Here is a 27,625-nt window from a genome sequence, read left to right on the forward strand (position 1 = left end):
GAATCAAAGTAGCAGCCGTAGCTCTGGGTCAGGGTTGGTAGTGCAAACATTTCCTCAGAAAAGGAGAGGGAAGATATCACAATGAAATGTATGTTTATTTCTATAAAATGATGTAAACTGAGACTAAAAAGTGCATATACTATACCATCGGAGCATTCAGTTCTCCTCATAACCTTTTAGAAGTGCAGCTTACAGTTGCTTCGGTCTCTATAATATTAGTCCTACTTTTTTCTTCAAGGCACTTGTGGAACTCTTGTCAAAGTAAAGTCTGTTGAAGAGGAAGTAGCAGGATAATCACAAGCACTAGAAGGAGTGTTAGGTGAGGAAAAACAACAATATTCTTCCTACTTCACAACATGCACAATTCAAACCAACAGTGGGATACATTTCAGTGGATTATACTTAGCTTATCTAATGTACACACAATACACAGGCTTTTGTACATATATCTGATGTGGGTGGCGAGGGAGGCCTTCAACTGTGTGATGTTTGAGCTTTATTCTCTATTGTAGATCTGTAATTCACTCAATGTAAATACTGTGGACAGCAAAACCAGTTGACAGCCGAATGGTAAAGGCAAACATCAATACTCTGGATGGATGTGCGCAGGGGATTACCATAAACCCTCTAAGTAGTCCTTTCTTGACTGGAAAAACCTTGATTAAAACAAAAGAGGACATTGATTAATGTGAGTTGAGCATGACAATCTCATACCATCACCACTGTCTTCATTTCCTGTTGGACTGGGTCTATTTTTGAAGTCAAACATTAAATGGGGGCACCAAGTGGGAGAGGAGAGGACACTGTGTTTTGTCTCTTGACATGAATATACTATGACTCTCCTCATTACATAGTGGAGGGAGATTCTCTGCTTCCGGCTGTTAGAGATTCTGTGATATTGTGTTAATGTCCTTCGGAAATGTTAAATTTGCTCCATAGTTTTAAGCAATATCTACTATAGTTTCCCCTTAGATTCTATGAGTCAGAGATATGAAAACCCCACTCAGTTAACCCCTTCCAGTACTGTACATATCATGGACATTCTGTTCTGTATCATCCCTCAAATAGTGTGAAGAATTATTGCTGGAACAGATTGTTGCCAGAAAACTGTGTCAACCTCAGATCACTGGTGGCCGACACAGATCAATCTCCATTCATAGTCAGGGAACTCTTGCTGTGGTGAGCGCGCGCACACAAACACCCCATCAATTACTCCCAGCTCTGTCTCGCCTCTCGTGTGTGTCCCCTCCCTCTCCACCCATTCCCGCAATCAGAGGTCGACAGCCCCGGGGGCAACGTTAGCTCATGTGAGCACCCAGGCTCAGGGCCATATATCCACAACAACCCCATCACAAGCAGGGGCAATAGTTATTTATAACTATTATAAGTAATGACACAGGTTACAGAAACATGGCTCAGATCGGTGTGTGAGACACAGGAAAGGTCTATTCTTCACTACCTGTCAAGCTGAGGTCCCAACCCAAGGCACTAGGAGGCAGAGCTTTTTAACAGAGCTGAATGCCCAGTGTAAGGGTCATGATCTACAGTCAAAAGTGTGGACACACCTACTCATTCCAGGGTTTTTCTTAATTTTCACTATTTTCTACATTGTAGAATAATAGTGAAGACATCAAAACTATTAAATAACACATATTGAATCATGTAGTAACCAACAGTGTTCAACAAATCTAAATTATTTGACTCTTTGCAAACTGGAATCCATTTATCCGGAGGCTGCATTCATTGTAGCTGGGGGTTTTAACAAGGCTAATCTGAAAACAAGACTCCCTAAATTTTATCAGCATATCGATTGCGCAACCAGGGGTGGAAAAACCTTGGATCATTGTTACTCTAACTTCCGCCACGCATATAAGGCCCTGCCCCGCCCTCCTTTCGGAAAAGCTGACCACGACTCCATTTTGTTGATCCCTGCCTACAGACAGAAACTAAAACAAGAGGCTCCCACACTGAGGTCTGTCCAACGCTGGTCCGACCAAGCTGACTCCACACTCCAAGACTGCTTCCATCACGTGGACTGGGATATGTTTCGTATTGCGTCAGATAACAATATTGACGAATACGCTGATTCGGTTTGTGAGTTCATTAGAACGTGCGTTGAAGATGTTGTTCCCATAGCAACGATTAAAACATTCCCTAACCAGAAACCGTGGATTGATGGCAGCATTCGCGTGAAACTGAAAGCGCGAACCACTGCTTTTAATCAGGGCAAGGTGACTGGTAACATGACCGAACACAAACAGTGCAGCTATTCCCTCCGCAAGGCTATCAAACAAGCTAAGCGTCAGTACAGAGACAAAGTAGAATCTCAATTCAATGGCTCAGACACAAGAGGCATGTGGCAGGGTCTACAGTCAATCACGGACTACAAGAAGAAATCCAGCCCAGTCATGGACCAGGATGTCTTGCTCCCAGGCAGACTAAATAACTTTTTTGCCCGCTTTGAGGTCAATACAGTGCCACTGACACGGCCTGCAACGAAAACATGCGGACTCTCCTTCACTGCAGCCGAGGTGAGTAAGACATTTAAACGTGTTAACCCTCGCAAGGCTGCAGGCCCAGACGGCATCCCCAGCCGCGCCCTCAGAGCATGCGCAGACCAGCTGGCCGGTGTGTTTACGGACATATTCAATCAATCCCTATACCAGTCTGCTGTTCCCACATGCTTCATTGTTCCTGTTCCCAAGAAAGCTAAGGTAACTGAGCTAAACGACTACCGCCCCGTAGCACTCACTTCCGTCATCATGAAGTGCTTTGAGAGACTAGTCAAGGACCATATCACCTCCACCCTACCTGACACCCTAGACCCACTCCAATTTGCTTACCGCCCAAATAGGTCCACAGACGATGCAATCTCAACCACACTGCACACTGCCCTAACCCATCTGGACAAGAGGAATACCTATGTGAGAATGCTGTTCATCGACTACAGCTCGGCATTCAACACCATAGTACCCTCCAAGCTCGTCATCAAGCTCGAGACCCTGGGTCTCGACCCCGCCCTGTGCAACTGGGTACTGGACTTCCTGACGGGCCGCCCCCAGGTGGTGAGGGTAGGCAACAACATCTCCACCCCGCTGATCCTCAACACTGGGGCCCCACAAGGGTGCGTTCTGAGCCCTCTCCTGTACTCCCTGTTCACCCATGACTGCGTGGCCACGCACGCCTCCAACTCAATCATCAAGTTTGCGGACGACACAACAGTGGTAGGCTTGATTACCAACAACGACGAGACGGCCTACAGGGAGGAGGTGAGGGCCCTCGGAGTGTGGTGTCAGGAAAATAACCTCACACTCAACATCAACAAAACTAAGGATATGATTGTGGACTTCAGGAAACAGCAGAGGGAACACCCCCCTATCCACATCGATGGAACAGTAGTGGAGAGGGTAGCAAGTTTTAAGTTCCTCGGCATACACATCACAGACAAACTGAATTGGTCCACTCACACAGAAAGCATCGTGAAGAAGGCGCAGCAGCGCCTCTTCAACCTCAGGAGGCTGAAGAAATTCGGCTTGTCACCAAAAGCACTCACAAACTTCTACAGATGCACAATCGAGAGCATCCTGGCGGGCTGTATCACCGCCTGGTACGGCAACTGCTCCGCCCTCAACCGTAAGGCTCTCCAGAGGGTAGTGAGGTCTGCACAACGCATCACCGGGGGCAAACTACCTGCCCTCCAGGACACCTACACCACCCGATGTTACAGGAAGGCCATAAAGATCATCAAGGACATCAACCACCCGAGCCACTGCCTGTTCACCCCGCTATCATCCAGAAGGCGAGGTCAGTACAGGTGCATCAAAGCTGGGACCGAGAGACTGAAAAACAGCTTCTATCTCAAGGCCATCAGACTGTTAAACAGCCACCACTAACATTGAGTGGCTGCTGCCAACACACTGACACTGACACTGACTCAACTCCAGCCACTTTATAATGGGAATTGATGGGAAATGATGTAAATATATCACTAGCCACTTTAAACAATGCTACAATATATAATGTTACTTACCCTACATTATTCATCTCATATGCATACGTATATACTGTACTCTATATCATCGACTGCATCCTTATGTAATACATGTATCACTAGCCACTTTAACTATGCCACTTTGTTTACATACTCATCTCATATGTATGTACTGTACTCGATACCATCTACTGTATCTTGCCTATGCTGCTCTGTACCATCACTCATTCATATATCCTTATGTACATATTCTTTATCCCCTTACACTGTGTATAAGACAGTAGTTTTGGAATTGTTAGTTAGATTACTTGTTGGTTATTACTGCATTGTCGGAACTAGAAGCACAAGCATTTCGCTACACTCGCATTAACATCTGCGAACCATGTGTATGTGACAAATAAAATTTGATTTGATTTGATTTAAATATATTTGAGATTCTTCAAAGTAGCCACCCTTTGCCTTGATGACAGCTTTGCACACTCTTGGCATTCTCTCAACTAGCTTCATCAGGTAGTCACCTGGAATGCATTTCAATTAACAGGTGTCCCTTGTTAAAAGTTAAATAGTGGAATTTATTTCCTTAATGCATTTGAGCCAGAGGGTAAGTTCATTAGAGCTACCAGCCTCAGAAATTGCAGTCCAAATAAATGCTTCACAGAGTTCAAGTAACAGACACATCTCAACATCAACTGTTCAGAGGAGACTGCGTGAATCAGGCCTTCATGGTCAAATTGCTATTAAAGAAACTACTACTAATGGACACCAAAAATAAGAAGAGACTTGCTTGGACACGAGCAATGGACATTAGATCGGTGGAAATCTGTCCTTTGGTCTGATGAGTCCAAATTTGAGATTTTTGGTTCCAACCGCTGTGTCTTTGTGAGACACAGAGTAGGTGAACGGATGATCTCCGCATGTGTGGTTCCCAACGTGAAGCATGGAGGAGGTGATGTCATGGTGACACTGTCAGTGATTTATTTAGAATTCAAGGCACACTTACCCAGCATGGCTACCACAGCATTCTGCAGTGATACGCCATCCTATCTGGTTTGCGCTTAGTGAGACTATCATTTGTTTTTCAACAGGACAATGACCCAACACACCTCCAGGCTGTGTAAGGGCTATTTGACCAAGAAGGAGAGTGATGGAGTGCTACATCAGAAGACCTGGCCTCCACAGTCACCCGACCTCAACCCAATTGAGATGGTTTGGGATGAGTTGGACTGCTGAGTGAAGGAAAAGCAGCGAACAAGTGCTCAGCATATGTGGGAACTCCTTCAAGACTGTTTGGAAAAGTATCCCAGGTGAAGCTGGTTGAGAGAATGCCAAGAGTATGCAATGCTGTCATCAAGGAAAAGGGTGGCTACTTTGAAGTATCGCAAATATAAAATATATTTAGATTTGTTTAACACTTCTTTGGTTACTGCATGATTCCATATGTGTTATTTCATAGTTTTGATGTCTTCACTATTATTCTACAATGTAGAAAATAGTAACATTTTAAGAAAAACCCTTGAATGAGTAGGTGTGTCCAAACCTTTGACTGGTACTGTATATTAAGCCAAAATTACAAGCATTTTCATTGTCAGTACACCAAGGTAAAGCCCAATCAATACATCAGACTCCTCACTTGAGAGTTTCTAGTTGAAACTTTAATCATGTATAAATAACAGGCCAGTCAACAACCACTGATCCATCTCTCCCTAGAGTATCTGTCCGTGGCCATTCATAAAATGTGTACTTCTAGTTAATTAATCTCTGGCATGTTACAGTGACGCTGTGAGGCCGAAGGGTCCCCTGGCCCTAGGATCGTTACACTTTTGGAGGTAGCAAGGGAAATATGGAATTACTTTATCACTGAGAGGAGAAAGAATGCCTGGTCTCTCCATTTGAAATTAGTTGGCTGTGGGGTAAACAAGACAAGTGATCCATCCATATTTTAGATATTAAACACTTGATTTCAGCCTTTACAGATATGTTTAAGACTGATGTCCGAAGGAACAATATACAGTATAACTATATTTAACAGCCTTTGTGTTTGAAGCCTAAATGTTGTAAATGTGTGTAAGGGAATAAAGCACGGGAGCAGCATAGCATGGTTTTTCTTTCTTTGACCCTTTTCAACTAGTATCGCCCATAGTCTACATCCCCTGTTGCCAGCGATGCTAATTCCTCACCCAGATCATAACCATCCTCCCCGTCCTTTTCCTGGAAACCTGCAACCACACAGAGAGCACCACATTAAGACAGACCAGCAAAAACAAGGGAAATAGCCTTGAAAGTGCAATTGAAAATAGTTTTGGGCTTAATGTTCGGAGCTGAACATGCGTCAGTGCCCTGAGGCTAGAGTCATGTATAGAGAAACATTAATGACTAAACTCTCCATATATGGTCATATTGTACTACCTGAGGCCCTAACTGTGTTGAAGTCAATGGTCCTCAGCATGTCTGCCACATTTGCTGTGTTGATGACAAAATGGGCCATGCTCTCGTAGCCCGGCTCTGGACATTCCATACTGGACACCTTGGCAGTGGTGCTGATCCTTAAAAGGACACAGTGGTGAGGTCACAGTTCAGAGACAAACAAATAGGAGGTGACAGACAGCGATGGATAGCAACGTCCTCTGTACCCCTGTGGTTGGTAGTGACGCAGGCTGGTTGGGTCTGCTCGATAACTCTACAGGTGGAGAGCTCCATTATAATGTATTAGCTATCAGCAGCCAGCAATCAGACATAACTTCAAATCACATGCATCTTCTGTGCAGTTACTTTAGCTTTACAGTCAATGCAATTGGTGTGTTTGTGTTAGTGAATGTAATGCAATTTGTGACTTTCCAGCTAAACACCCCATATGAAGCAGAATGGAACACTAAACAGACAAAAACAAGAATTTGACTTACTGTTTAAATATATCCTTGATGCTCTGTGGAGAAAAGAAACGATGGGTAGGCTATTACATTTAGTTTAATTTCCAGCACTTATTTTCGGAGGTCAATTTGTGCTATATCTAAACCAGAATGAGTTTAAAACATGCTCCTGCCACCATCCTAACACTCGCTGCTAGCGCTACCTGTAAACTGGTTGATTAAACCAACGGCTTGCAAGCATGAACAATGAGGGAGGTGAATAAAGAGACACTTCAGTTACGAGCTTTACTCAATCTGTAGCTCTTTATAGAGCCAGGGACCTGAGTGGAGGAGAGGAGTAGAGCCAGGGACCTGAGTGGAGAGGAGTAGACCAAGGGACCTGAGTGGAGGAGAGGAGTAGAGCTGGGGCCTGAGTGGAGGAGAGGACTGCTGGATGGATGGATGACATGAATGGTACCATCTATCTCTCCCCTAGCTGGGGTTTTAACTACCATCTGTCTGCAGCAGGAGCACGTCATCCAACCTGGCTCTGTTCCAAGGACAGTATTGATGGCCAGGGGGCCAGAGGTCAAATAATGAGGCAGGTGTCAGTAAACGACAGCAAAAAAACCAACGTTATTAATTTGTTTACAGCAGTACAGTTACAGTCACGAACGGTCTGGATAACATAAAAACCGCCAAACCAACTCTGCTAGGGCAAGTAAATTCATAAATTATTCTGCGCTCTGGCACACTCAGACAGGAGTGTTCTGAAATCGGAGTAGATAGCCAGAATTAACCATGTCCATTGAGAACGCACAACAACTATACAGCTAAAAATGATGTGAACAACCAAGTCAATAGAAGTTGGGTAGTTAGATAGCATATAGTTAATATACTGCTTGGCAAGTTCGATGTATTATTAGTAACCAACTAACGTTAGATAACTAGCTAACACACCGGTAAATACTGCTGTGTAACGCTAAGCTGTTCGTAAGGATAGCGTAGCTAACTGTCAGCCAACATAACGTGTAACATAATTTATTTGAATAGTTATTACATTACTCAACATTTTATTTACATTTGTCATAATTAGTTAAAACAATGAATTTGTATGCACTCTCGTCAGACTTCGCCTGCATATTTTCCGGCATTTTTTCAATTCTGAAAACGATGCCCATTTTCTGAAGAATTGCATTATGGGCCCCTAAGAGCACGGAAATAGTGTCCACTGCGTGTATACAGTACCAGTCAAAAATTTGGACACACCTACTCGTTCCAAGGTTTTTCTTTATTTTTTTTTACTGTTTTCCACATTGTAGAATTATAGTGAAGGCATCAACACTATGAAATAACACATATGGAATCATGTAGTAACCAAAAAAGTGTTAAATAAATGAAAAAATATTATTCAAAGTAGCCACCCTTTGGCCTTGATGACAGCTTTGCATGCTCTCAACCAGCTTCACGAGGTAGTCACCTGTAAGGTATTTCAATTAACAGGTGTGCCTTGTTAAAAGTTAATTTGTGGAATTTCTTTCCTTAATCTTGATTCTAGCCATCCCGGATCCGGGATCGTGAATACAGCCTCAAGCTCATTACCATAACGCAACGTTAACTATTCATGAAAATCGCAAATGAAATGAAAGAAATATGCTAGCTCTCAAGCTTAGCCTTTTGTTAACAACACTGTCATCTCAGATTTTCAAAATATGCTTTTCAACCATAGCAAAACAAGCATTTGTGTAACAGTATTGATAGCTAGCGTAGCATTTAGCGTTAGCATTCAGCGGGCAACATTTTCACAAAAACAAGAAAAGCATTCAAATAAAATCATTTACCTTTGAAGAACTTTGAATGTTTTCAATGAGGAGACTCTCAGTTAGATAGCAAATGTTCAGTTTTTCCAAAAAGATTATTTGGTTAGGACAAATCGCTCCGTTTTGTTCATCACGTTTAGCTACGAAAAAAACCTGTATCCAGGAGTGCAATTATCCCGCAAGCTCATTAGCATAACACAACGTTAACTATTCATGAAAATCGCAAATGAAATGAAATAAATATATTAGCTCTCAAGCTTAGCCTTTTGTTAACAACACTGTCATCTCAGATTTTCAAAATATGCTTTTCAACCATAGCAAAACAAGCATTTGTGTAACAGTATTGATAGCTAGCTTAGCATTTAGCGTTAGCATTCAGCTGGCAACATTTTCACATAAACAAGAAAAGCATTCAAATAAAATAATTTACCTTTGAAGAACTTCGGATGTTTTCAATGAGGAGACTCTCAGTTAGATAGCAAATGTTCAGTTTTTCCTGAAAGATTCTTTGTGTAGGAGAAATCGCTCCGTTTTCTTCGTCACGTTTGGCTACCAAAAAAAACGAAAATTCAGTCATCAAAACGCCGAACTTTTTTTCCAAATGAACTCCATAATATCGACTGAAACATGGTAAACGTTGTTTAGAATCAATCCTCAAGGTGTTTTTCACATATATCTTCGATGATGGACATGATGGACATTAGACCGGTGGTAATCTGTCCTTTGGTCTGATGAGTCTAAATCTTAGATTTTTGGTTCCAACCGCCGTGTCTTTGTGAGGCGCAGAGTAGGTGAACGGATGATCTCCGCATGTGTGGTTCCCGCTGTGAAGCACGGAGGACGAGGTGTGATCGTGTGAGAGTGCTTTGCTGGTGACACTGTCTGTGATTTATTTAGAATTCAAGGCACGTTTAACCAGCATGGCTACCACAACATTCTGCATCCCATCTGGTTTGCGCGTATTGGGACTATCATTTGTTTTTCAACAGAACAATGACCCAACACACCTCCAGGCTGTGTACGGGCTATTTGACTAAGAAGGAGAGTGATGGAGTGCTGCATCAGATGACCTGGCCTCCACAATCACCCGACCTCAACCCAATTGAGATGGTTTGGGATGAATTGGACCGCAGAGTGAGGGAAAAGCAGCCAACAAGTGCTCATCAACTCCTTCAAGACTGTTTGGAAAAGTATTCCAGGTGAAGCTAGTTGAGAGAATGCCAAGAGTATGCAAAGCTGTCATCAAGGCAAAGAATGGCTATTTTGAAGAATCTCAAATATAATATACTGTATTTTGATTTGGCTTCTTTGAAGAATATATTTTCATTTATTTAACACTTTTTTGGTTACCACATGATTCCATATGTGTTATTTCATAGTTTTGATGACTTCACTATTATTCTACAATGTAGATAATATTAAAAATAAAGAAAAAACCTGGAATGAGTAGGTGTGTCCAAACTTTTGACTGGTACTGTACTTCGTACTTTGGTGAATTTATTACGACATCCGGTAGCTTTTAGCATACTAACTCTATCTATACTATGACCAATAAGCATACTACATAATTACGTCACAAATAGTATGGTTATTGCGGTTAGTATGTGTATTCGAACACAGCTAACATATTTTCCTTTTCCTTTCTGTAACATGATTCTAATCTGTGCAAGGTTGATGGTCACTAGACTTGTATGCTAGACCAGAATGTTATGGACAGTTCTCCTATCTGCGGATAGTGTTGGTGCCAGTCTAAAGGTGTCTGTTCCGAGGACACACTGGTTATTATTCTGTGAGACTGTGTGATTCACTACTTTGTGTTATGTCTTTAGTTATGTGTTTCCAGAACATATGATTAGGATATGAGGGCCTGCTTAGAGAGGCTCGTGAGACATCTGCTCTGCTTTCGTGCTGGAGGTATCTCCCTGTTGCAACTTGTATTAAACCACATATATTTTGGATTTACTTTACCAATGACTGCTCTCCCTTTCACCTGGAAATTCCTCTTTACAGTGTGCGATCAGAGAACCATAGGACCAGAGTTCCCAGAGACATTGATCACACAACTGATCCTATTACAGTACTTTGTTGAGGGTCCCCTGACTCATAGGCTACCTGTAGGGCTACTGATTTTTTTTAATTTTTAATTTTTATTTCACCTTTATTTAACCAGGTAGGCTAGTTGAGAACAAGTTCTCATTTGCAACTGCGACCTGGCCAAGATAAAGCATAGCAGTGTGAGCAGACAACACAGAGTTACACATGGAATAAACAATTAACAAGTCAATAACACAGTAGAAAACAAAGGGGGAGTCTATATACAATGTGTGCAGAAGGCATGAGGAGGTAGGCGAATAATTACAATTTTGCAGATTAACACTGGAGTGATAAATTATCAGATGGTCATGTACAGGTAGAGATATTGGTGTGCAAAAGAGCAGAAAAGTAAATAAATAAAAACAGTATGGGGATGAGGTAGGTGAAAATGGGTGGACTATTTACCAATAGACTATGTACAGCTGCAGCGATCGGTTAGCTGCTCAGATAGCTGATGTTTGAAGTTGATGAGGGAGATAAAAGCTCCAACTTCAGCGATTTTTGCAATTCGTTCCAGTCACAGGCAGCAGAGTACTGGAACGAAAGGCGGCCAAATGAGGTGTTGGCTTTAGGGATGATCAGTGAGATACACCTGCTGGAGCGCGTGCTACGGATGGGTGTTGCCAACGTGACCAGTGAACTGAGATAAGGCGGAGCTTTACCTAGCATGGACTTGTAGATGACCTGGAGCCAGTGGGTCTGGCGACGAATATGTAGCGAGGGCCAGCCGACCAGAGCATACAAGTCGCAGTGGTGGGTGGTATAAGGTGCTTTAGTGACAAAACGGATGGCACTGTGATAGACTGCATCCAGTTTGCTGAGTAGAGTGTTGGAAGCCATTTTGTAGATGACATCGCCGAAGTCGAGGATCGGTAGGATAGTCAGTTTTACTAGGGTAAGCTTGGCGGCGTGAGTGAAGGAGGCTTTGTTGCGGAATAGAAAGCCGACTCTTGATTTGATTTTCGATTGGAGATGTTTGATATGAGTCTGGAAGGAGAGTTTGCAGTCTAGCCAGACACCTAGGTACTTATAGATGTCCACATATTCAAGGTCGGAACCATCCAGGGTGGTGATGCTAGTCGGGCATGCGGGTGCAGGCAGCGATCGGTTGAAAAGCATGCATTTGGTTTTACTAGCGTTTAAGAGCAGTTGGAGGCCATGGAAGGAGTGTTGTATGGCATTGAAGCTTGTTTGGAGGTTAGATAGCACAGTGTCCAATGACGGGCCGAAAGTATATAGAATGGTGTCGTCTGTGTAGAGGTGGATCAGGGAATCGCCCGCAGCAAGAGCAACATCATTGATATATACAGAGAAAAGAGTCGGCCCGAGAATTGAACCCTGTGGCACCCCCATAGAGACTGCCAGAGGACCGGACAGCATGCCCTCCGATTTGACACACTGAACTCTGTCTGCAAAGTAATTGGTGAACCAGGCAAGGCAGTCATCCGAAAAACCGAGGCTACTGAGTCTGCCGATAAGAATATGGTGATTGACAGAGTCGAAAGCCTTGGCAAGGTCGATGAAGACAGCTGCACAGTACTGTCTTTTATCGATGGCGGTTATGATATCGTTTAGTACCTTGAGCGTGGCTGAGGTGCACCCGTGACCGGCTCGGAAACCAGATTGCACAGAGAAGGTACGGTGGGATTCGAGATGGTCAGTGACCTGTTTGTTGACTTGGCTTTCGAAGACCTTAGATAGGAAGGGCAGGATGGATATAGGTCTGTAACAGTTTGGGTCCAGGGTGTCTCCCCCTTTGAAGAGGGGGATGACTGCGGCAGCTTTCCAATCCTTGGGGATCTCAGACGATATGAAAGAGAGGTTGAACAGGCTGGTAATAGGGGTTGCGACAATGGCGGCGGATAGTTTCAGAAATAGGGGTCCAGATTGTCAAGCCCAGCTGATTTGTACGGGTCCAGGTTTTGCAGCTCTTTCAGAACATCTGCTATCTGGATTTGGGTAAAGGAGAACCTGGAGAGGCTTGGGCGAGGAGCTGCCGGGGGGGCGGAGCTGTTGGCCGAGGTTGGAGTAGCCAGGCGGAAGGCATGGCCAGCCATTGAGAAATGCTTATTGAAGTTTTCGATAATCATGGATTTATCGGTGGTGACCGTGTTACCTATCCTCAGTGCAGTGGGCAGCTGGGAGGAGGTGCTCTTGTTCTCCATGGACTTCACAGTGTCCCAGAACTTTTTGGAGTTGGAGCTACAGACAGTAGCTGATCCTAAGACAGTGAAACATTAGCTACCTGCAGGAACACTGATCCTCGTCCAGTTTACAAGGGCTGAAACAGGCAACTTTTCTGCTCAAGAATTTACATCTAAAGTTACATCTGACCATTATTCTATTCCATTACATGACATACTGGTACATACCCTAGGTCCAGTTACTGAGGCCAGACAGTGTACCTAGGTTCAGTGCTAGTGTTCCATCCATAGTGCTTACCTGTAGGAACACGGCCATCTGTGGTTCCTCCATGGACTGGATGGCTGTCTCCACCAGCTTGACGGCTCCCTCCAGGTGGTCTCCGTGGCGACGCATGAGGGAGCGGATGTAGTCCAGCTTGTCATCCTGCTGGCGGCTGATCATACCCACCAACTCCTTCTTCCTCTCCTCCAGGATGGCATACAGCCCGTCAAACTTATCACACAGACTCTGCTTCTGACGACGGCCGTTCTCCTGCACACAGACACCCATTGGTAACACCTAATAATAACTTGAACAAGCCCTTATAAATTTTTTCAATATATATATTTATTAATAGTTTATAAATAATGTATTAATACATATTGATGCTAGTTATTACAATACAACAGGTTGTTCACAGTGATGTGTGTGGTGACTCCACAGTGAGCTTTGTGACTGTGAAGTGAGAGGTCTGAGTGGTTGTAGTGGGTAACATTCTCACCTGGATGGACCTGCAGGTCTCCTCCATCTGAGAGAGGAGGGCCTGGATACGGTCGTTCCCAGCCACCAAGATGGCGATGCCGTCACTCAGCTCCGTCTGCAGCCAATCAACATAACATGATGGGTTAAAATCTGTACTCACTTCACCAGTGGTCACCAACCCCTAATCCTGGAGGGCTATAGGATATGAAGGATTTTGTTCCATCCCTCAGCTGACACTTTAGGTAGTAGTTCACACAATTGTGATGATAGATTGAAGATTTAAATATCGAAAGTGTTGTTTTTTTAACAATGCATAAAACATTAGCTGAAGTTGCTCGTTAACCTTCCTCGTCTGTATTTGTAATGAATGATTCATAGTGAGCGAGTGAGCAATGAATGCAAGGCACATTTGTCACCAAAGCCACCTGATGTTATAGTCCATTCAAACATACTTATTTTAGCTTATGAAAGTAGATACAGCAAATATGTAACGTGTATGTATCATGTTTGTGTGGGTGGCTTCCCCTTCAGTATTACTCAACAGCCAGGCACATTATCCATCCTTAACAAGTGACCTTCACTTTGATATTAGTCACCGTTCACTTGGATCCTGTAGGGGAAAGTTACAGTCTTAGAAAGAAAAGGTGCTATCTAGAACCTAAAAGGGTTATTTGGCTGTCTCCATAGGAGAACCCTTTGAATAACAATACTGAACAAAAATATAAACGCAACATGCAACATTTTCAACAGTTTTACCGAGTTGCAGTTCATATAAGAAAATCAGTCAATTTAAATAAATTCATTAGGTCCTAATCTATGGATTTCACATGACTGGGCAGGGGCGCATCCATGGGTAGGCCTGGGAGGGCATAGGCCCTCCCACTTGGTATCCAGGCCAATCTGAATTAGTTTTTCCCCACAAAAGGGCTTTATTACAGACAGAAATCCTCCTCAGTTTCATCAACTGTCCGGATGGCTGGTCTCAGACAATCCTGCAGGTGAAGAAGCCGGATGTGGAGCTCCTGGTCTGGTGTGGTTAGACGTGGTCTGTGGTTGTGAGGCTGTTTGCACGTACTGCCAAATTCTCTTAAATAACGTTGGAGGCAGCTTATGGTAGATAAATTAACATTAAATTCTCTGGAAACAGCTCAGGTGGACATTTCCGCCGTCAGCATGCCAATTGTATGCTTCCTCAAAACTTGAGACATCTGTGGCATTGCGTTGTGTGATATAACTGCACATTTTGGAGTGGACTTTTGCTGTACCCAGTACAAGGTTCACCTGTGTAATGCTCATGCTGTTTAATCGGCTTCTTGACTTGCCACACCTGTCAGGTGGATGGATTATCTTGGCAAAGGAGAAATGCTCAGTAACAGGGATGTCAACAAATTTGTGCACAGAATGTGAGAGAAATAAGCTTTTTGTGTGTGCGGAACATTTTGTAGATCTTTTATTTCAGCTTATGAAACATGTGACCAACACTTTGCATGTTGCATTCATATTTTTGTTCAGTATGTTTTTGGTTCTTTTTCAGTTCCATATACAGTGCATTCACACAGTCTCACAGAAAAATAACCAGTGTGTCCTCGGAACAGACACCTTTAGACTGGCACCAACACTATCAGCAGATAGGAGAACTGTCCATAACATTTATACCTGGATCTCGCAGCTAGCTAGCTGCTATCCATGTGACTATCGGCTTACATCGATTCCGGAGCAAACATCAATTATTCCAGAGCTAGCCAGCTGAAGTTCCATCAGTCACTCCTGGGCTACAATCACCTATCCGGACCCGTTTTACTGCCAACTCGGAGCCCCACCGAGTTGGCCTTCACAACTGGACTACCGACGTTATCTGCCTGAGGGAGTTATCCAGCTGGCTCCTCAGTCGCAACATTACCTGAACGCCCATCTGCGGTCCGCTAATCGTTAGCTGTCTTATCGGCTGCTATCTGAATAGACCTATCGGACAATTTTTCTATTTTTTCTTGGGCCTCTATAACTATATCTATTTTTTTTTTTTTGCGAATTGGATTGATCCCCTCTACCACACGGAACCCCACTAATCTTACCGACGGAAACGCACGAGGTGGCTAAAAACAGACCTCCATCCAATGCTAGCTTGCTACCGGGATAGCTGTCTGAATCGCCATGACCCCAACCAACCTCACTACTCACTGGACCCTTATGATCACTCGACTAAGCATGCCTCTCCTTAATGTCAATATGCCTTGTCCATTACTGTTCTGGTTAGTGTTTATTGGCTTATTTCACTGTAGAGCCTCTAGTCCTGCTCACTATACCTTATCCAACCTATTAGTTCCACCATCCACACATGCGATGACATCTCCTGGTTTCAATGATGTTTCTAGAGACAATATCTCTCTCATCATTGCTCAATACCTAGGTTTACCTCCACTGTATTCACATCCTACCATATCTTTGTCTGTACATTATACCTTGAAGCTATTTTATCGCCCCCAGAAACCTCCTTTTACTCTCTGTTCCAGACCTTCTAGACGACCAATTCTCATTGCTTTTAGCCGTACCCTTATCCTACTCCTCCTATTTTTCTCTGGTGATGTAGAGGTGAATCCAGGCCCTGCAATGCCTAGCTCCACTCCTATTCCTCAGGCGCTCTGTTTTGATGACTTCTGTAACCGTAATAGCCTTGGTTTCATGCATGTTAACATTAGAAGCCTCCTCCCTAAGTTTGTTTTATTCACTGCTTTAGCACACTCTGCCAACCCAGATGTTCTAGCTGTGTCTGAATCCTGGCTTAGGAAGACCACAAAAAATTCTGAAATTTTCATCCCAAACTACAAAATTTTCAGACAAGATAGAATTGCCAAAGGGGGTGGTGTTGCAATCTACGGCAAAGATAGCCTGCAGAGTTCTGTCCTACTATCCAGGTCTGTACCCAAACAATTTGAACTTCTACTTTTAAAAATCCACCTCTCTAAAAACAACTCTCTCACCGTTGCCGCCTGATATAGACCACCCTCTGCCCCCAGCTGTGCTCTGGACACCATATGTGAACTGATTGCCCCCCATCTATCTTCAGAACTCGTTCTGCTAGGCGACCTAAACTGAAACATGCTTAATACGACAGCCATCCTACAATCTAAGCTTGATACCCTCAATCTCACACAAATTATCAATGAACCTACCAGGTACCTCCCCAAAGCCGTAAACACGGGCACCCTCATAGATATCATCCTAACCAACTTGCCCTCTAAATACACCTCTGCTGTCTTCAACCAAGATCTCAGCGATCACTGCCTCATTGCCTGCAATCAAACGACCTCCACTCATCACTGTCAAACGCTCCCTGAAACACTTCAGCGAGCAGGCCTTTCTAATCGACCTGGCCGGGGTATCCTGGAAGGATATTGATCTCAGGCCGTCAGTAGAGGATGCCTGTTTTTTTTTTAATGCCTTCCTAACCATCTTAAATAAGCATGCCCCATTCAAGAAATTTAGAACCAGGAACAGATGTAGCCCTTGGTTCTTCCCAGACCTGACTGCCCTTAACCAACACAAAAACATCCTATGGCGTTCTGCATTAGCATTGAACAGCCCCCGTGATATGCAGCTTTTCAGGGAAGCTAGAAACCATTGTACACAGGCAGTTAGAAAAGCCAAGGCTAGCTTTTTCAAGCAGAAATTTGCTTCCTGCAACACTAACTCAAAAAAGTTCTGGGACACTGTAAAGCCCATGGAGAATAAGAACACCTCCTCCCAGCTGCCCACTGCACTGAAGATAGGAAACACTGTCACCACTGTTAAATCCACTATAATTGAGAATTTCAATAAGCATTTTTCTACGGCTGGCCATGTTTTCCACCTGGCTACCCCTACCCCGGTCAACAGCACTGCACCCCCCACAGCAACTCGCCCAAGCCTTCCCCATTTCTCCTTCTCCCAAATCCAGTCAGCTGATGTTCTGAAAGAGCTGCAAATTTGGACCCCTACAAATCAGCCAGGCTAGACAATCTGGACCCTTTCTTTCTAAAATTATCTGCCGAAATTGTTGCCACCCCTATTACTAGCCTGTTCAACCTCTCTTCCGTGTCATCTGAGATTCCCAAAGATTGGGAAGCAGCTGCGGTCATCCCCTCTTCAAAGGGGGGGGGGGGACACTCTTGACCCAAACTGCTACAGACCTATATCTATCCTACCCTGCCTTTCTAAGGACTTCGAAAGCCAAGTCAACAAACAGATTACAGACCATTTCGAATCTCACCAAACCTTCTCTGCTATGCAATCTGGTTTCAGAGCTGGTCATGGGTGCACCTCAGCCACGCTCAAGGTCCTAAAACGATATCTTAACCGCCATCGATAAGAAACATTACTGTGCAGCCGTATTCATTGATCTGGTCAAGGCTTTCGACTCTGTCAATCACCACATCCTCATCGGCAGACTCGACAGCCTTGGTTTCTCAAATGATTGCCTCGCCTGTTTCACCAACTACTTCTCTGATAGAGTTCAGTGTGTCAAATCGGAGAGTCTGCTGTCCGGACCTCCGGCATTCTCTATGGGGGTGCCACAGGGTTCAATTATTGGACCGACTCTCTTCTCTGTATACATCAATGATGTTGCTCTTGCTGCTGGTGAGTCTCTGATCCACCTCTACGCAGACAACACCATTCTGTATACTTCTGGCCCTTCTTTGGACACTGTGTTAACAACCCTCCAGGCAAGCTTCAATGCCATACAACTCTCCTTCCATGGCCTCCAATTGGTCTTAAATACAAGTAAAACTAAATGCATGCTCTTCAACCAATCGCTGCCTGCACCTGCCCACCTGTCCAACATCACTACTCTGGCCGGCTCTGACTTAGAATACGTGGACAACTACAAATACCTAGGTGTCTGGTTAGACTGTAAACTCTCCTTCCAGATCCTCATCAAACATCTCCAATCCAAAGTTAAATATAGAATTGGCTTCCTATTTCACAACAAAGCATCTTTCACTCATGCTGCCAAACATACCCTTGTAAAACTGACCATCCTACCAATCCTCGACTTTGGCGATGTCATTTACAAAATTGCCTCCAATACCCTACTCAACCAATTGGATGCAGTCTATCACAGTGCCATCCATTTTGTCACCAAAGCCCCATATACTACCCACCATTGCGACCTGTACGCTCTCGTTGGCTGGCCCTCGCATCATACTCGTCGCCAAACCCACTGGCTCCATGTCATCTACAAGACCCTGTTAGGTAAAGTCCCCCCTTATCTCAGCTCGCTGGTCACCATAGCATCACCCACCTGTAGCATGCCCCAGCAGGTATATCTCTCTGGTCACCCCCAAAACCAATTATTTCTTTGGCCGCCTCTCCTTCCAGTTCTCTGCTGCCAATGACTGGAACGAACTACAAAAATCTCTGAAACTGGAAACACTTATCTCCCTCACTAGCTTTAAGCACTAGCTGTCAGAGCAGCTCACAGATTACTGCACCTGTACATAGCCCACCTATAATTTAGCTCAAACAACTACCTCTTTCCCTACTGTATTTATTTATTTTATTTATTTATTTTGCTCCTTATTTATTTATTTAAAAAAAAACATTTGCACCCCATTATTTTTATTTCTACTTTGCACATTCTTCCACTGCAAATCTACCATTCCAGTGTTTTACTTGCTATATTGTATTTACTTTGCCACCATGGCCTTTTTTTGCCTATACCTCCCTTATCTCACCTCATTTGCTCACATCATATATAGACTTGTTTCTACTGTATTATTGACTGTATGTTTGTTTTACTCCATGTGTAACTCTGTGTCGTTGTATGTGTCGAACTGCTTTGCTTTATCTTGGCGAGGTCGCAATTGTAAATGAGAACTTGTTCTCAACTTGCCTACCTGGTTAAATAAAGGTGAAATAAATAAATATATACAAATTCAGGAAGTATTCAGATCCCTCGACTTTTTCACATTTTGTTAGGTTACAGCCTTATTCTAAAATGAATTAAATAAAAGAAATCCTCATCAATGTACACACAATATCCCCTAATGACAAAGCGAAAACAGGTTTTTAGACATTTTTGCAAATGTATTAAAAATAAAAAACATAAAAACCTTATCTACATAAGTATTCAGACCCTTTGCTATGAGACTCGAAATTGAGCTCAGGTGCATCCTGTTTCCATTGATGATCTTTGAGATGTTTTTACAACTTGATTGGAATCCACCTGTGGTAAATTCAATTGATTGGACATGATTTGGAAAGGCACATAGCTGTCTATATAAGGTCCCACAGTTGACAGTGCATGTCAGAGCAAAAACCTAGCCATGAAGTCGAAGGAATTGTCCGTAGAGCTCCGAGACAGGATTGTGTCGAGGCACAGATCTGGGGAAGGGTACCAAAAAATGTCTGCAGTATTGAAGGTCCCCAAGAACACAGTGGCCTCCATTATTCTTAAATGGAAGAAGTTTGGAACCACCAAGACTCTTCCTAGAGCTGGCCGCCTGGCCAAACTGAGCAATCGGGGGAGACGGGCCTTGGTCAGGGAGGTCCCCGAGATCCCAATGGTCACTCTGACAGAGCTCCAGAGTCCCTCTGTGGAAATGGAAGAACCTTCAAAAAGGACAACCATCAATGCAGCACTCCACTAAGCAGGTCTTTATGGTAGAGTGGCCAGACGGAAGCCACTACACAGTAAAAGGCACATGAAAGCCCGCTTGGAGTTTGCCAAAAGGCATCTAAATGACTCACAGACCATGAGAAACAAGATTGTCTGGTCTGATAAAACCGAGATTGAACTATTTGGCCTGAATGCCAAGTGTCACGTCTGTAGGAAACCTTGCACCATCACTACGGTGAAGCATGGTGGTAGCAGCATTATGCTATGGGGATGTTTTTCAGTGGCAGGGACTGGGAGACTGGGACTGGGACTGGGAGTCTAGTCAGAATTGAAAGATAAACGGAGCAAAGTATAGAGAGATCCTTGATCCAGAGCACTCAGGACTTTAGACTGGGGTGAAGGTTCACCTTCCATCAGGACAACAATCCTAAGCAAACAGCCAAGACAACGCAGGAGTGGCTTCAGGACAAGTCTCTGAATGTCCTTGAGGGGCCCAGCCAGAGCCTGGACTTGAACCCGATCGAACATCTCTGGACAGACCTGAAAATAGCTGTGCAGAGACGCACCCCGTAGAGCTTGACAGGATCTGCAGAGAAGAATGGGAGAAGAAGACTCGAGGTGCCACAGGTGCTTCAACAAAGTACTGAGTAAATGGTCTGAATACTTTTGTATATGTGATATTTCAGTTTTTTATTTTTAATAATTTTGCAAGAATGTTTAGAAACCTGTTTTTGCTTTGTCATTATGGGGTATTGTGTGTAGATCGATGAGGGAAAAAAACTATTAATCCATTTTAGAATAAGACTGTAACGTAAGAAGATGTGGAAAAAGTCAAGGGGTCTGAATACTTTCCGAATGCACTGTATATACAATCTTAGTTGTCGTTGTGCCAGCAGGTTGACAGGGTCATGTGTGTGTGTGTTTTTGTGTGTGCGGTGAGATGAAACCCTGCAGGGTAGCCACAACTCAACACATCTGTCTGCTGTCACTACACTTAGCACTCAAAGACAAACCACACACAGACACACACACACAACACACACACACACGCACACACACACACACACACACTCACTCACTCACTCACTCACTCTTTAGATAAGGCAGATCACATACACACACTGGCTCTACACTTTAAATAACATTCAAATCTTTCTCTGGGGGACATAATGAATACAGACAGTGACTATACGTAAGGTGTTATATTGGATAATTACTTTTCAGTATAAGGACGATATAACAAACAGACAGACTACCAGAAAGGAAGACAGACAATAGAGATATTGAGTGACATCACAATCAGACCCTTGGTCTTGACTCATGGTACTCCATTACCTTCTGTCTCTTGTAGACATTCTGCAGGGGGGCCACCTCACAGTCCTTGTGCTGGCCAAACACTTTACACATTGAGCAGGTGGGCGTCTCACAGCTCAGGCAGTAGATGTTGATCTTCTCCTCGTCATGCTCCTCACACATCAGCTGCTGCTGCTCCACCTTGGTGTGGTTCAGGGGCCTGCAGGGACACAGAAGTAAAGGGACAGCCTCTTAGAAACACACACACAAGCACACACCAATGTGCATACGCACTTTATTTGGCTCTTCTGTCAATGGAACAGGAAATGGGAGCAGCTCTCAAGGCTTCAGATAACCCAGAAGGCATTGGGGGAATTGTACTACTATTGACCATTCATATTTTCTCTAGAGGAATAGCCTACACATAGATATAGAACAATTTACACATTTGCTAAAAGGCATCGAGGAATATCATGTTGAGGGAAACTAGATAGATTGCTCATATAGCTCAAATCGGTGTTAGAGAACCAAAAACACTTCCCTTGATGTAACAATATAATCTTTCATCTTTATTGTGTCAAGACAAGGCCTGAACAAGCTGTGATATTGCTGCTACAGGTTTCTAAATGATATCAACACTGGAAAATACTGCCACCCAGTGGCCTTCTATATAAAATGAGAATGATAAAAGTTCCTGGCCTTACGTTCAACCATAGCCTTACATTCAACCCTGGCCTTACGTTCAACCCTGGTCTTACGTTCAACCCTGGCTTAACTCTTACCCTAACCCCTCTAAATAGGGCTCCCCCACCTCCAAATTCCCAATTTAACCTGTGCACCACATGAGATAGTGAAAAATATCAGATATTCACTAGGATAACCCAGTGCCACCGACACAGCCTGTTACCAAGGGCTGTGGGTTCTCCTTCTCCGTGGCCAATGTGAGTAAGATATTTAAGCGTGTTAATCCTCGCAGGGCTGCCGGCCCAGACGGCATCCCTAGCCACATCCTCAGAGCATGCGCAGACCAGCTGGCTGGTTTGTTTACGGACATATTAAATCTCTCCCTATCCCAGTCTGCTGTGCCCACATGCTTCAAGATGGCCACCATTGTTCCTGTACCCAAGAAAGCAAAGGTAACTGAACTAAATGACTATCGCCCCGTAGCACTCACTTCTGTCATCATGAAGTGCTTGGAGAGACTAGTCAAGGATCATATCACCTCTACCTTACCTGTTACTCTAGACCCACTTCAATTTGCTTACCGCCCCAATAGATCCATAGACAATGCAATCGCCATCACACTGCACTATCCCATCTAGACAATACATATGTAAGACTGCTGTTCATTGACCATAGCTCAGCATTCAACACCATAGTACCCTCCAAGCTCATCATTAAGCTTGAGGCCCTGGGACTGAACCCCGCCCTGTGTAACTGGGTCCTGGACTTCCTAATGGGCCACCCCGAGGTGGTGAAGGTAGGAAACAACACCTCCACTTCGCTGATCCTCAACACTGGGGCCCCACAAGGGTGCGTGCTCAGTCCCCTCCTGCACTCCCTGTTCACCCATGACTGTGTGGCCAAGCACGCTTCCAACTCAATCATCAAGCCTCCAACTCAATCATCATCCCTGTTTCACAGTGTGTGAAAGGACGTTTGACCTCTGTCATCGCCAACAAAGGGTATACAACAAAGTATTGAGATAAACTTTTGTTATTGACCAAATACTTATTTTCCACCATAATTTGCAATTAAATTCATTAAAAATCCTACAATGTGATTTTCTGGATTTTTTTTCTTCTCATTTTGTCTGTTATAGTTGAAGTGTACCTATGATGAAAATTACAGGCCTCTCTCATCTTTTTAAGTGGAAGAACTTGCACAATTGGTGGCTGACTAAATACTTTTTTGCCCCACTGTATATGCCTCTCTGACATTGCTCGTCCATATATATTTTTAAATTATTAATTACATTCCTTTACTAGATTTGTGTGTATTGGGTATATGTTGTGTAATTGTTAGATATTACTTGTTAGATACAGTTGAAGTCGGAAGTTTACATACACCTTAGCCAAACACATTTAAACTCAGTTTTTCACAATTCCTGACATTCAATCCTAGTAAAAATTCCCTGTCTTAGGTCAGTTAGGATCACCACGTTTCTTTTAAGAATGCGAAATGTCAGAATAATAGTAGAGAGAATGATTTATTTAAGCTTTTATTTCTTTCATCACATTCCCAGTGGGTCAGAAGTTTACATACACTCAATTAGTATTTGGTAGCATTGCCCTTAAATTGTTTAACTTGGGTCAAACGTTTCGGGTAGCCTTCCACAAGCTTCCCACAATAAGTTGGGTAATTTTGGCCCATTCCTCCTGACAGAGCTAGGGTAACAGAGTCAGGTTTGTAGGCCTCCCTGCTCGCACACGTTTTTTCAGTTCTGCCCACATATTTTCTATAGGATTGAGATCAGGGCTTTGTGATGGCCACTCCAATTCCTTGATTTTGTCCTTAAGCCATTTTGCCACAACTTTGGAAGTATGCTTGGGGTCGTTGTCCATTTGGAAGACCCATTTGCGGCCAAGCTGTAACTTCCTGACTGATGTCTTGAGATGTTGCTTCAATATATCCACATAATTTTCCTACATCATGATGCCATCTATTTTGTGAAGTGCACAAGTTCCTCCTGCAGCAAAGAACCCCCACAACATGATGCTGCCACCCCAATGCTTCACGGTTGGGATGGTGTTCTTCGGCTTGCAAGCATCCCCCTTTTTCCTCCAAATATAACGATGGTCATTATGGCCAATATTTCTATTTTTGTTTCATCAGATCAGAGGACATTTCTCCAAAAAGTACGATCTTTGTCCTCATGTGCAGTTGGAAACTGTAGTCTGGCATTTTTATGGTGGTTTTGGAGCAGTGGCTTCTTCCTTGCTGAGCGGCCTTTCAGGTTATGTTGATATAGGACTTGTTTTACTGTGGATAAAGATACTTTTGTATCTGTTTCCTCCAGCATCTTCACAAGGTCCTTTGCTGTTGTTCTGGAATTTATTTGCATTTTTCACACAAAAGTATGTTTTTCTCTAGGAGACAGAACGCATCTCCTTCCTGAGTGGTATGACGGCTGAGTGGTCCCATGGTGTTTATACTTGCGTACTATTGTTTGTACAGATGAACGTGGTACCTTCAGTCGTTTGGAAATTGCTCCCAAGGATGAACCAGACTTGTGGAGGTCTACAGATTTTTTCTGAGGTCTTGGCTGATTTCTTTTGATTTTCCCATGATGTCAAGCAAAGAGGCACTGAGTTTGAAGGTAGGCCTTGAAATACATCCACAGGTATACCTCCAATTGACGTCAACTAGCCTATCAGAAGCTTGTAAAGCCAGGACATCATTTTTTGGAATTTTCCAAGCTGTTTAAAGGCACAGTCAATTTAGTGTATGTACACTTCTGACCCACTGGAATTGTGATACAGTGGATTATAAGCGAAATAATCTGTCTGTAAACAATTGTTGGAAAAATTACTTGTGTCATGCACAAAGTAGATGTCGCAACCGACTTGCCAAATCTATAGCTTGTTAACAAGAAATGTGTGGAGTGATTGAAAACGAGTTTTAATGACTCCAATCTAAGTGTATGTAAACTTCCGACTTCAACTGTATTACTGCACTGTCGGAGCTAGAAGCACAAGCGTTTCACTACACCCGCAATAACATCTGCTAAAAACGTGTATGTGACCAATAAAATGTGATTTGATCTATGGTACTCACAACCAACACCCAGATACACACGTCTGTATCTGTGTCAATGCCACAAGAGGATGGTTCTCCTGTTTACCGCTCCATCGAGGCAGGGATAAAGTGTGCTAGTTACAGCAACAATATGAGGACACCGCCAGAGACTGATGTTTCTATATTCCTGGTTTGTTAACATGTCGCAGCTGATGAACACACACAGATGCGCTAGTGACACCATTAGAGTAAAATCAGATGCCTAGGTCTTTGCACCACTGACTGCCTAGGGCCTGTTGCATGAGAGGTGAAACTGGAAGCAATATTTCATGGCTGAGTTCACATAGGGTTGTAGCAGTACTACACCCCTTGTGCTCATGGCTTTTGTTGACATGCCATGTCCTTAAATCAACAGAGGTCAGCACCGCAGAAGTGTGTGTTGTATGGCAAAACTGTATGGATAACGTTGACATTTGGTGAATATTCTGGTTCTAGTGGATGCTTACAGAAGCCAGTCACGTACCCCTCACAGACCCAGACACACGCACACACCACTGACCTGCTGGACTCTTCTTGTTTGTAGATGTCTATGATGTTCTCTACTAGCAGGTTCCTCTGTAGGCCATACACACCATGGTGGTCCAACACTGCCTCATGACGACATGATGGGCAGCGGAAACGACCCCTTGTGGACATGGACTTGGACCCCCGAGACTGCCACAGGGGGTTGGCAGCCTGGGAGGGGAGAGGGGGGGAAGGGATGAGGAGGAGAGGGGGTAGTGGAGTCAAATGGTAAAGCATCACTCTCACTGGGGGTGTTGAAGGGTTAAGGGAGGATATGGACAACAGCTGTTTGACACAAACATGTTGTCTACTCAAGAGGAAACCAAAATATGATACTGCACTGTGCAGTGCTTAAGACTGGGTACAGACCTAAACACTGAGTTACTACATACCTCTTAAAGGTCCTAAAGGTGACATGATATCAAGAAGACTAACCTTGTTAGATACTTTAACCAGGATGGACCCAAAACAAATGTTCAAGTCAGTCAGTGTGAGGGACCTTTCACACAGAAACTAAAGTTTATCTACAGAGCCACTGATCCATCCACCCACCACTAAATATTGAGCCTCCACAGTCAATACTTTATGATAAAGACCTCAAAATAAAGGGATGAAGGCTTGACACTATAGACTGCTACGAATATTGAGGAAGGCTAAATGGTTCACACCAACTTCCATAAATACATCTAATGTATCCTGTCATGATCTGTGATAAGTAGACCATTGGAATACTGTTTCCACTCTCCACTAATGGCCTGGGCCTGAAAGGCAGACCATGTTACATCCTCTCCTAAAGGACTGAGGCAGCTGTTGGGAGTCTCCCATATCTGAATGGCTCCTCCAGTTCAAACAGTGACCTGAGGGTTTCAACAGGACCAAAGATATATGCAGGGGTCCCCAATTACTTTCAGCAGCAGGCCAATTTTTTTCTTGAGCGGATGGTCGGAGGGCTGGCCCAATGATCTTAACTGCTAGCTACCTGCCACCCCATAAAACATGTACTCCGCTCAGCACCTGTAAAAACTTGAATCATGGCTCCAAAATCACAGATCAATGCTGGACCACTAACTGACCACACATGGCCTCAGGACAGGAGAGTGATGCAAAAAAATGTCCGCCCCCCCTCTTACCTGGAAGACGTCATTGGCACACTTCCTGCAGAGGTTGTGCTGGCAGGGCAGTATGACCACAGGCTTGGTGAACATCTCCAGGCAGATGGGGCAGATGAGCTGCTTCTCCAAGTTATCCATGGTGCTAGACTCCCCGAGTTGCCCAGGTTTGTAGCCCAGTGCAAAGTTCATCCCAAACACTGGTCTGGAACTGACACTGTGAAGCTCTCTGAAGGTCTGACGCTCTATGAAGCCTTCAAGAAGAAAGAACTGGGAACCTTCCTGTGCCTCTCTTCTCAATCTTTCTGTCCCTCTATCACTCTATCCCTCGATCTCTCTGCCTGTCTCTCCTCCAGCGTAAAGACCCTCCCTGCCATGGAAATATATTTAGCCTTTGTTTGTTATGGGTCAGGTTACTATCCAAATTGCATGCCACTCTGGACCATGGGATTCCTAACCCCAGACACACAGCACAAACCAGGGGTGTGTTAGAAGAGAGGAGGGAGAGAGATTCCTCTGTCCATTTTTATGTCTGCAGTAAACTGATTAGAAGACAGACAGGCAGGCCCGTGCAGGCACACACACACACACTGGAATATTCAGTAGGGTGGGGGTGTATTAGAGGCCCCTGAGTCACTGGGCATGAGAGGGATAGCTGGTGCCGATGACGAGGCACTAAAAATGTAACA

General features: G+C 43.9%; 1 protein-coding gene across 1 annotated transcript; it reads right to left on the minus strand.

Moving 5' to 3' along the window:
• Positions 1 to 76: 76 nt before the first annotated feature.
• On the minus strand, positions 77 to 27,298 carry trim54 (tripartite motif containing 54). The gene is made up of 9 exons (XM_024420419.2): positions 26,958 to 27,298; positions 25,823 to 25,998; positions 21,568 to 21,745; positions 13,657 to 13,752; positions 13,194 to 13,427; positions 6,892 to 6,914; positions 6,398 to 6,534; positions 6,169 to 6,207; positions 77 to 656 (listed from the first exon to the last, which is right to left on the minus strand). Exons 1-9 carry the CDS (start codon positions 27,126 to 27,128, stop codon positions 628 to 630), a joined length of 1,083 nt encoding a protein of 360 aa, XP_024276187.1. The 5' UTR covers positions 27,129 to 27,298; the 3' UTR covers positions 77 to 627.
• Positions 27,299 to 27,625: the final 327 nt, after the last annotated feature.

Source organism: Oncorhynchus tshawytscha, linkage group LG05 (assembly GCF_018296145.1).
Source record: "Oncorhynchus tshawytscha isolate Ot180627B linkage group LG05, Otsh_v2.0, whole genome shotgun sequence".
Classification (NCBI taxonomy): Eukaryota; Metazoa; Chordata; class Actinopteri; order Salmoniformes; family Salmonidae; genus Oncorhynchus; species Oncorhynchus tshawytscha.

What these genes read in the sequence shown, in the direction of transcription:
- trim54 (XM_024420419.2), bottom strand. Translation starts at nt 27,128, where the DNA reads ATGAACTTTGCACTGGGCTACAAACCTGGGCAACTCGGGGAGTCTAGC. An exon ending in ATCAAGGATATATTTAAACA is followed by an intron (nt 6,535 to 6,891) that starts GTAAGTCAAATT and finishes TGTCCTTTTAAG; the next exon opens with GATCAGCACCACTGCCAAGG. An exon ending in GGAGGATGGTTATGATCTGG is followed by an intron (nt 657 to 6,168) that starts GTGAGGAATTAG and finishes GTTTTAATCAAG; the next exon opens with GTTTTTCCAGTCAAGAAAGG.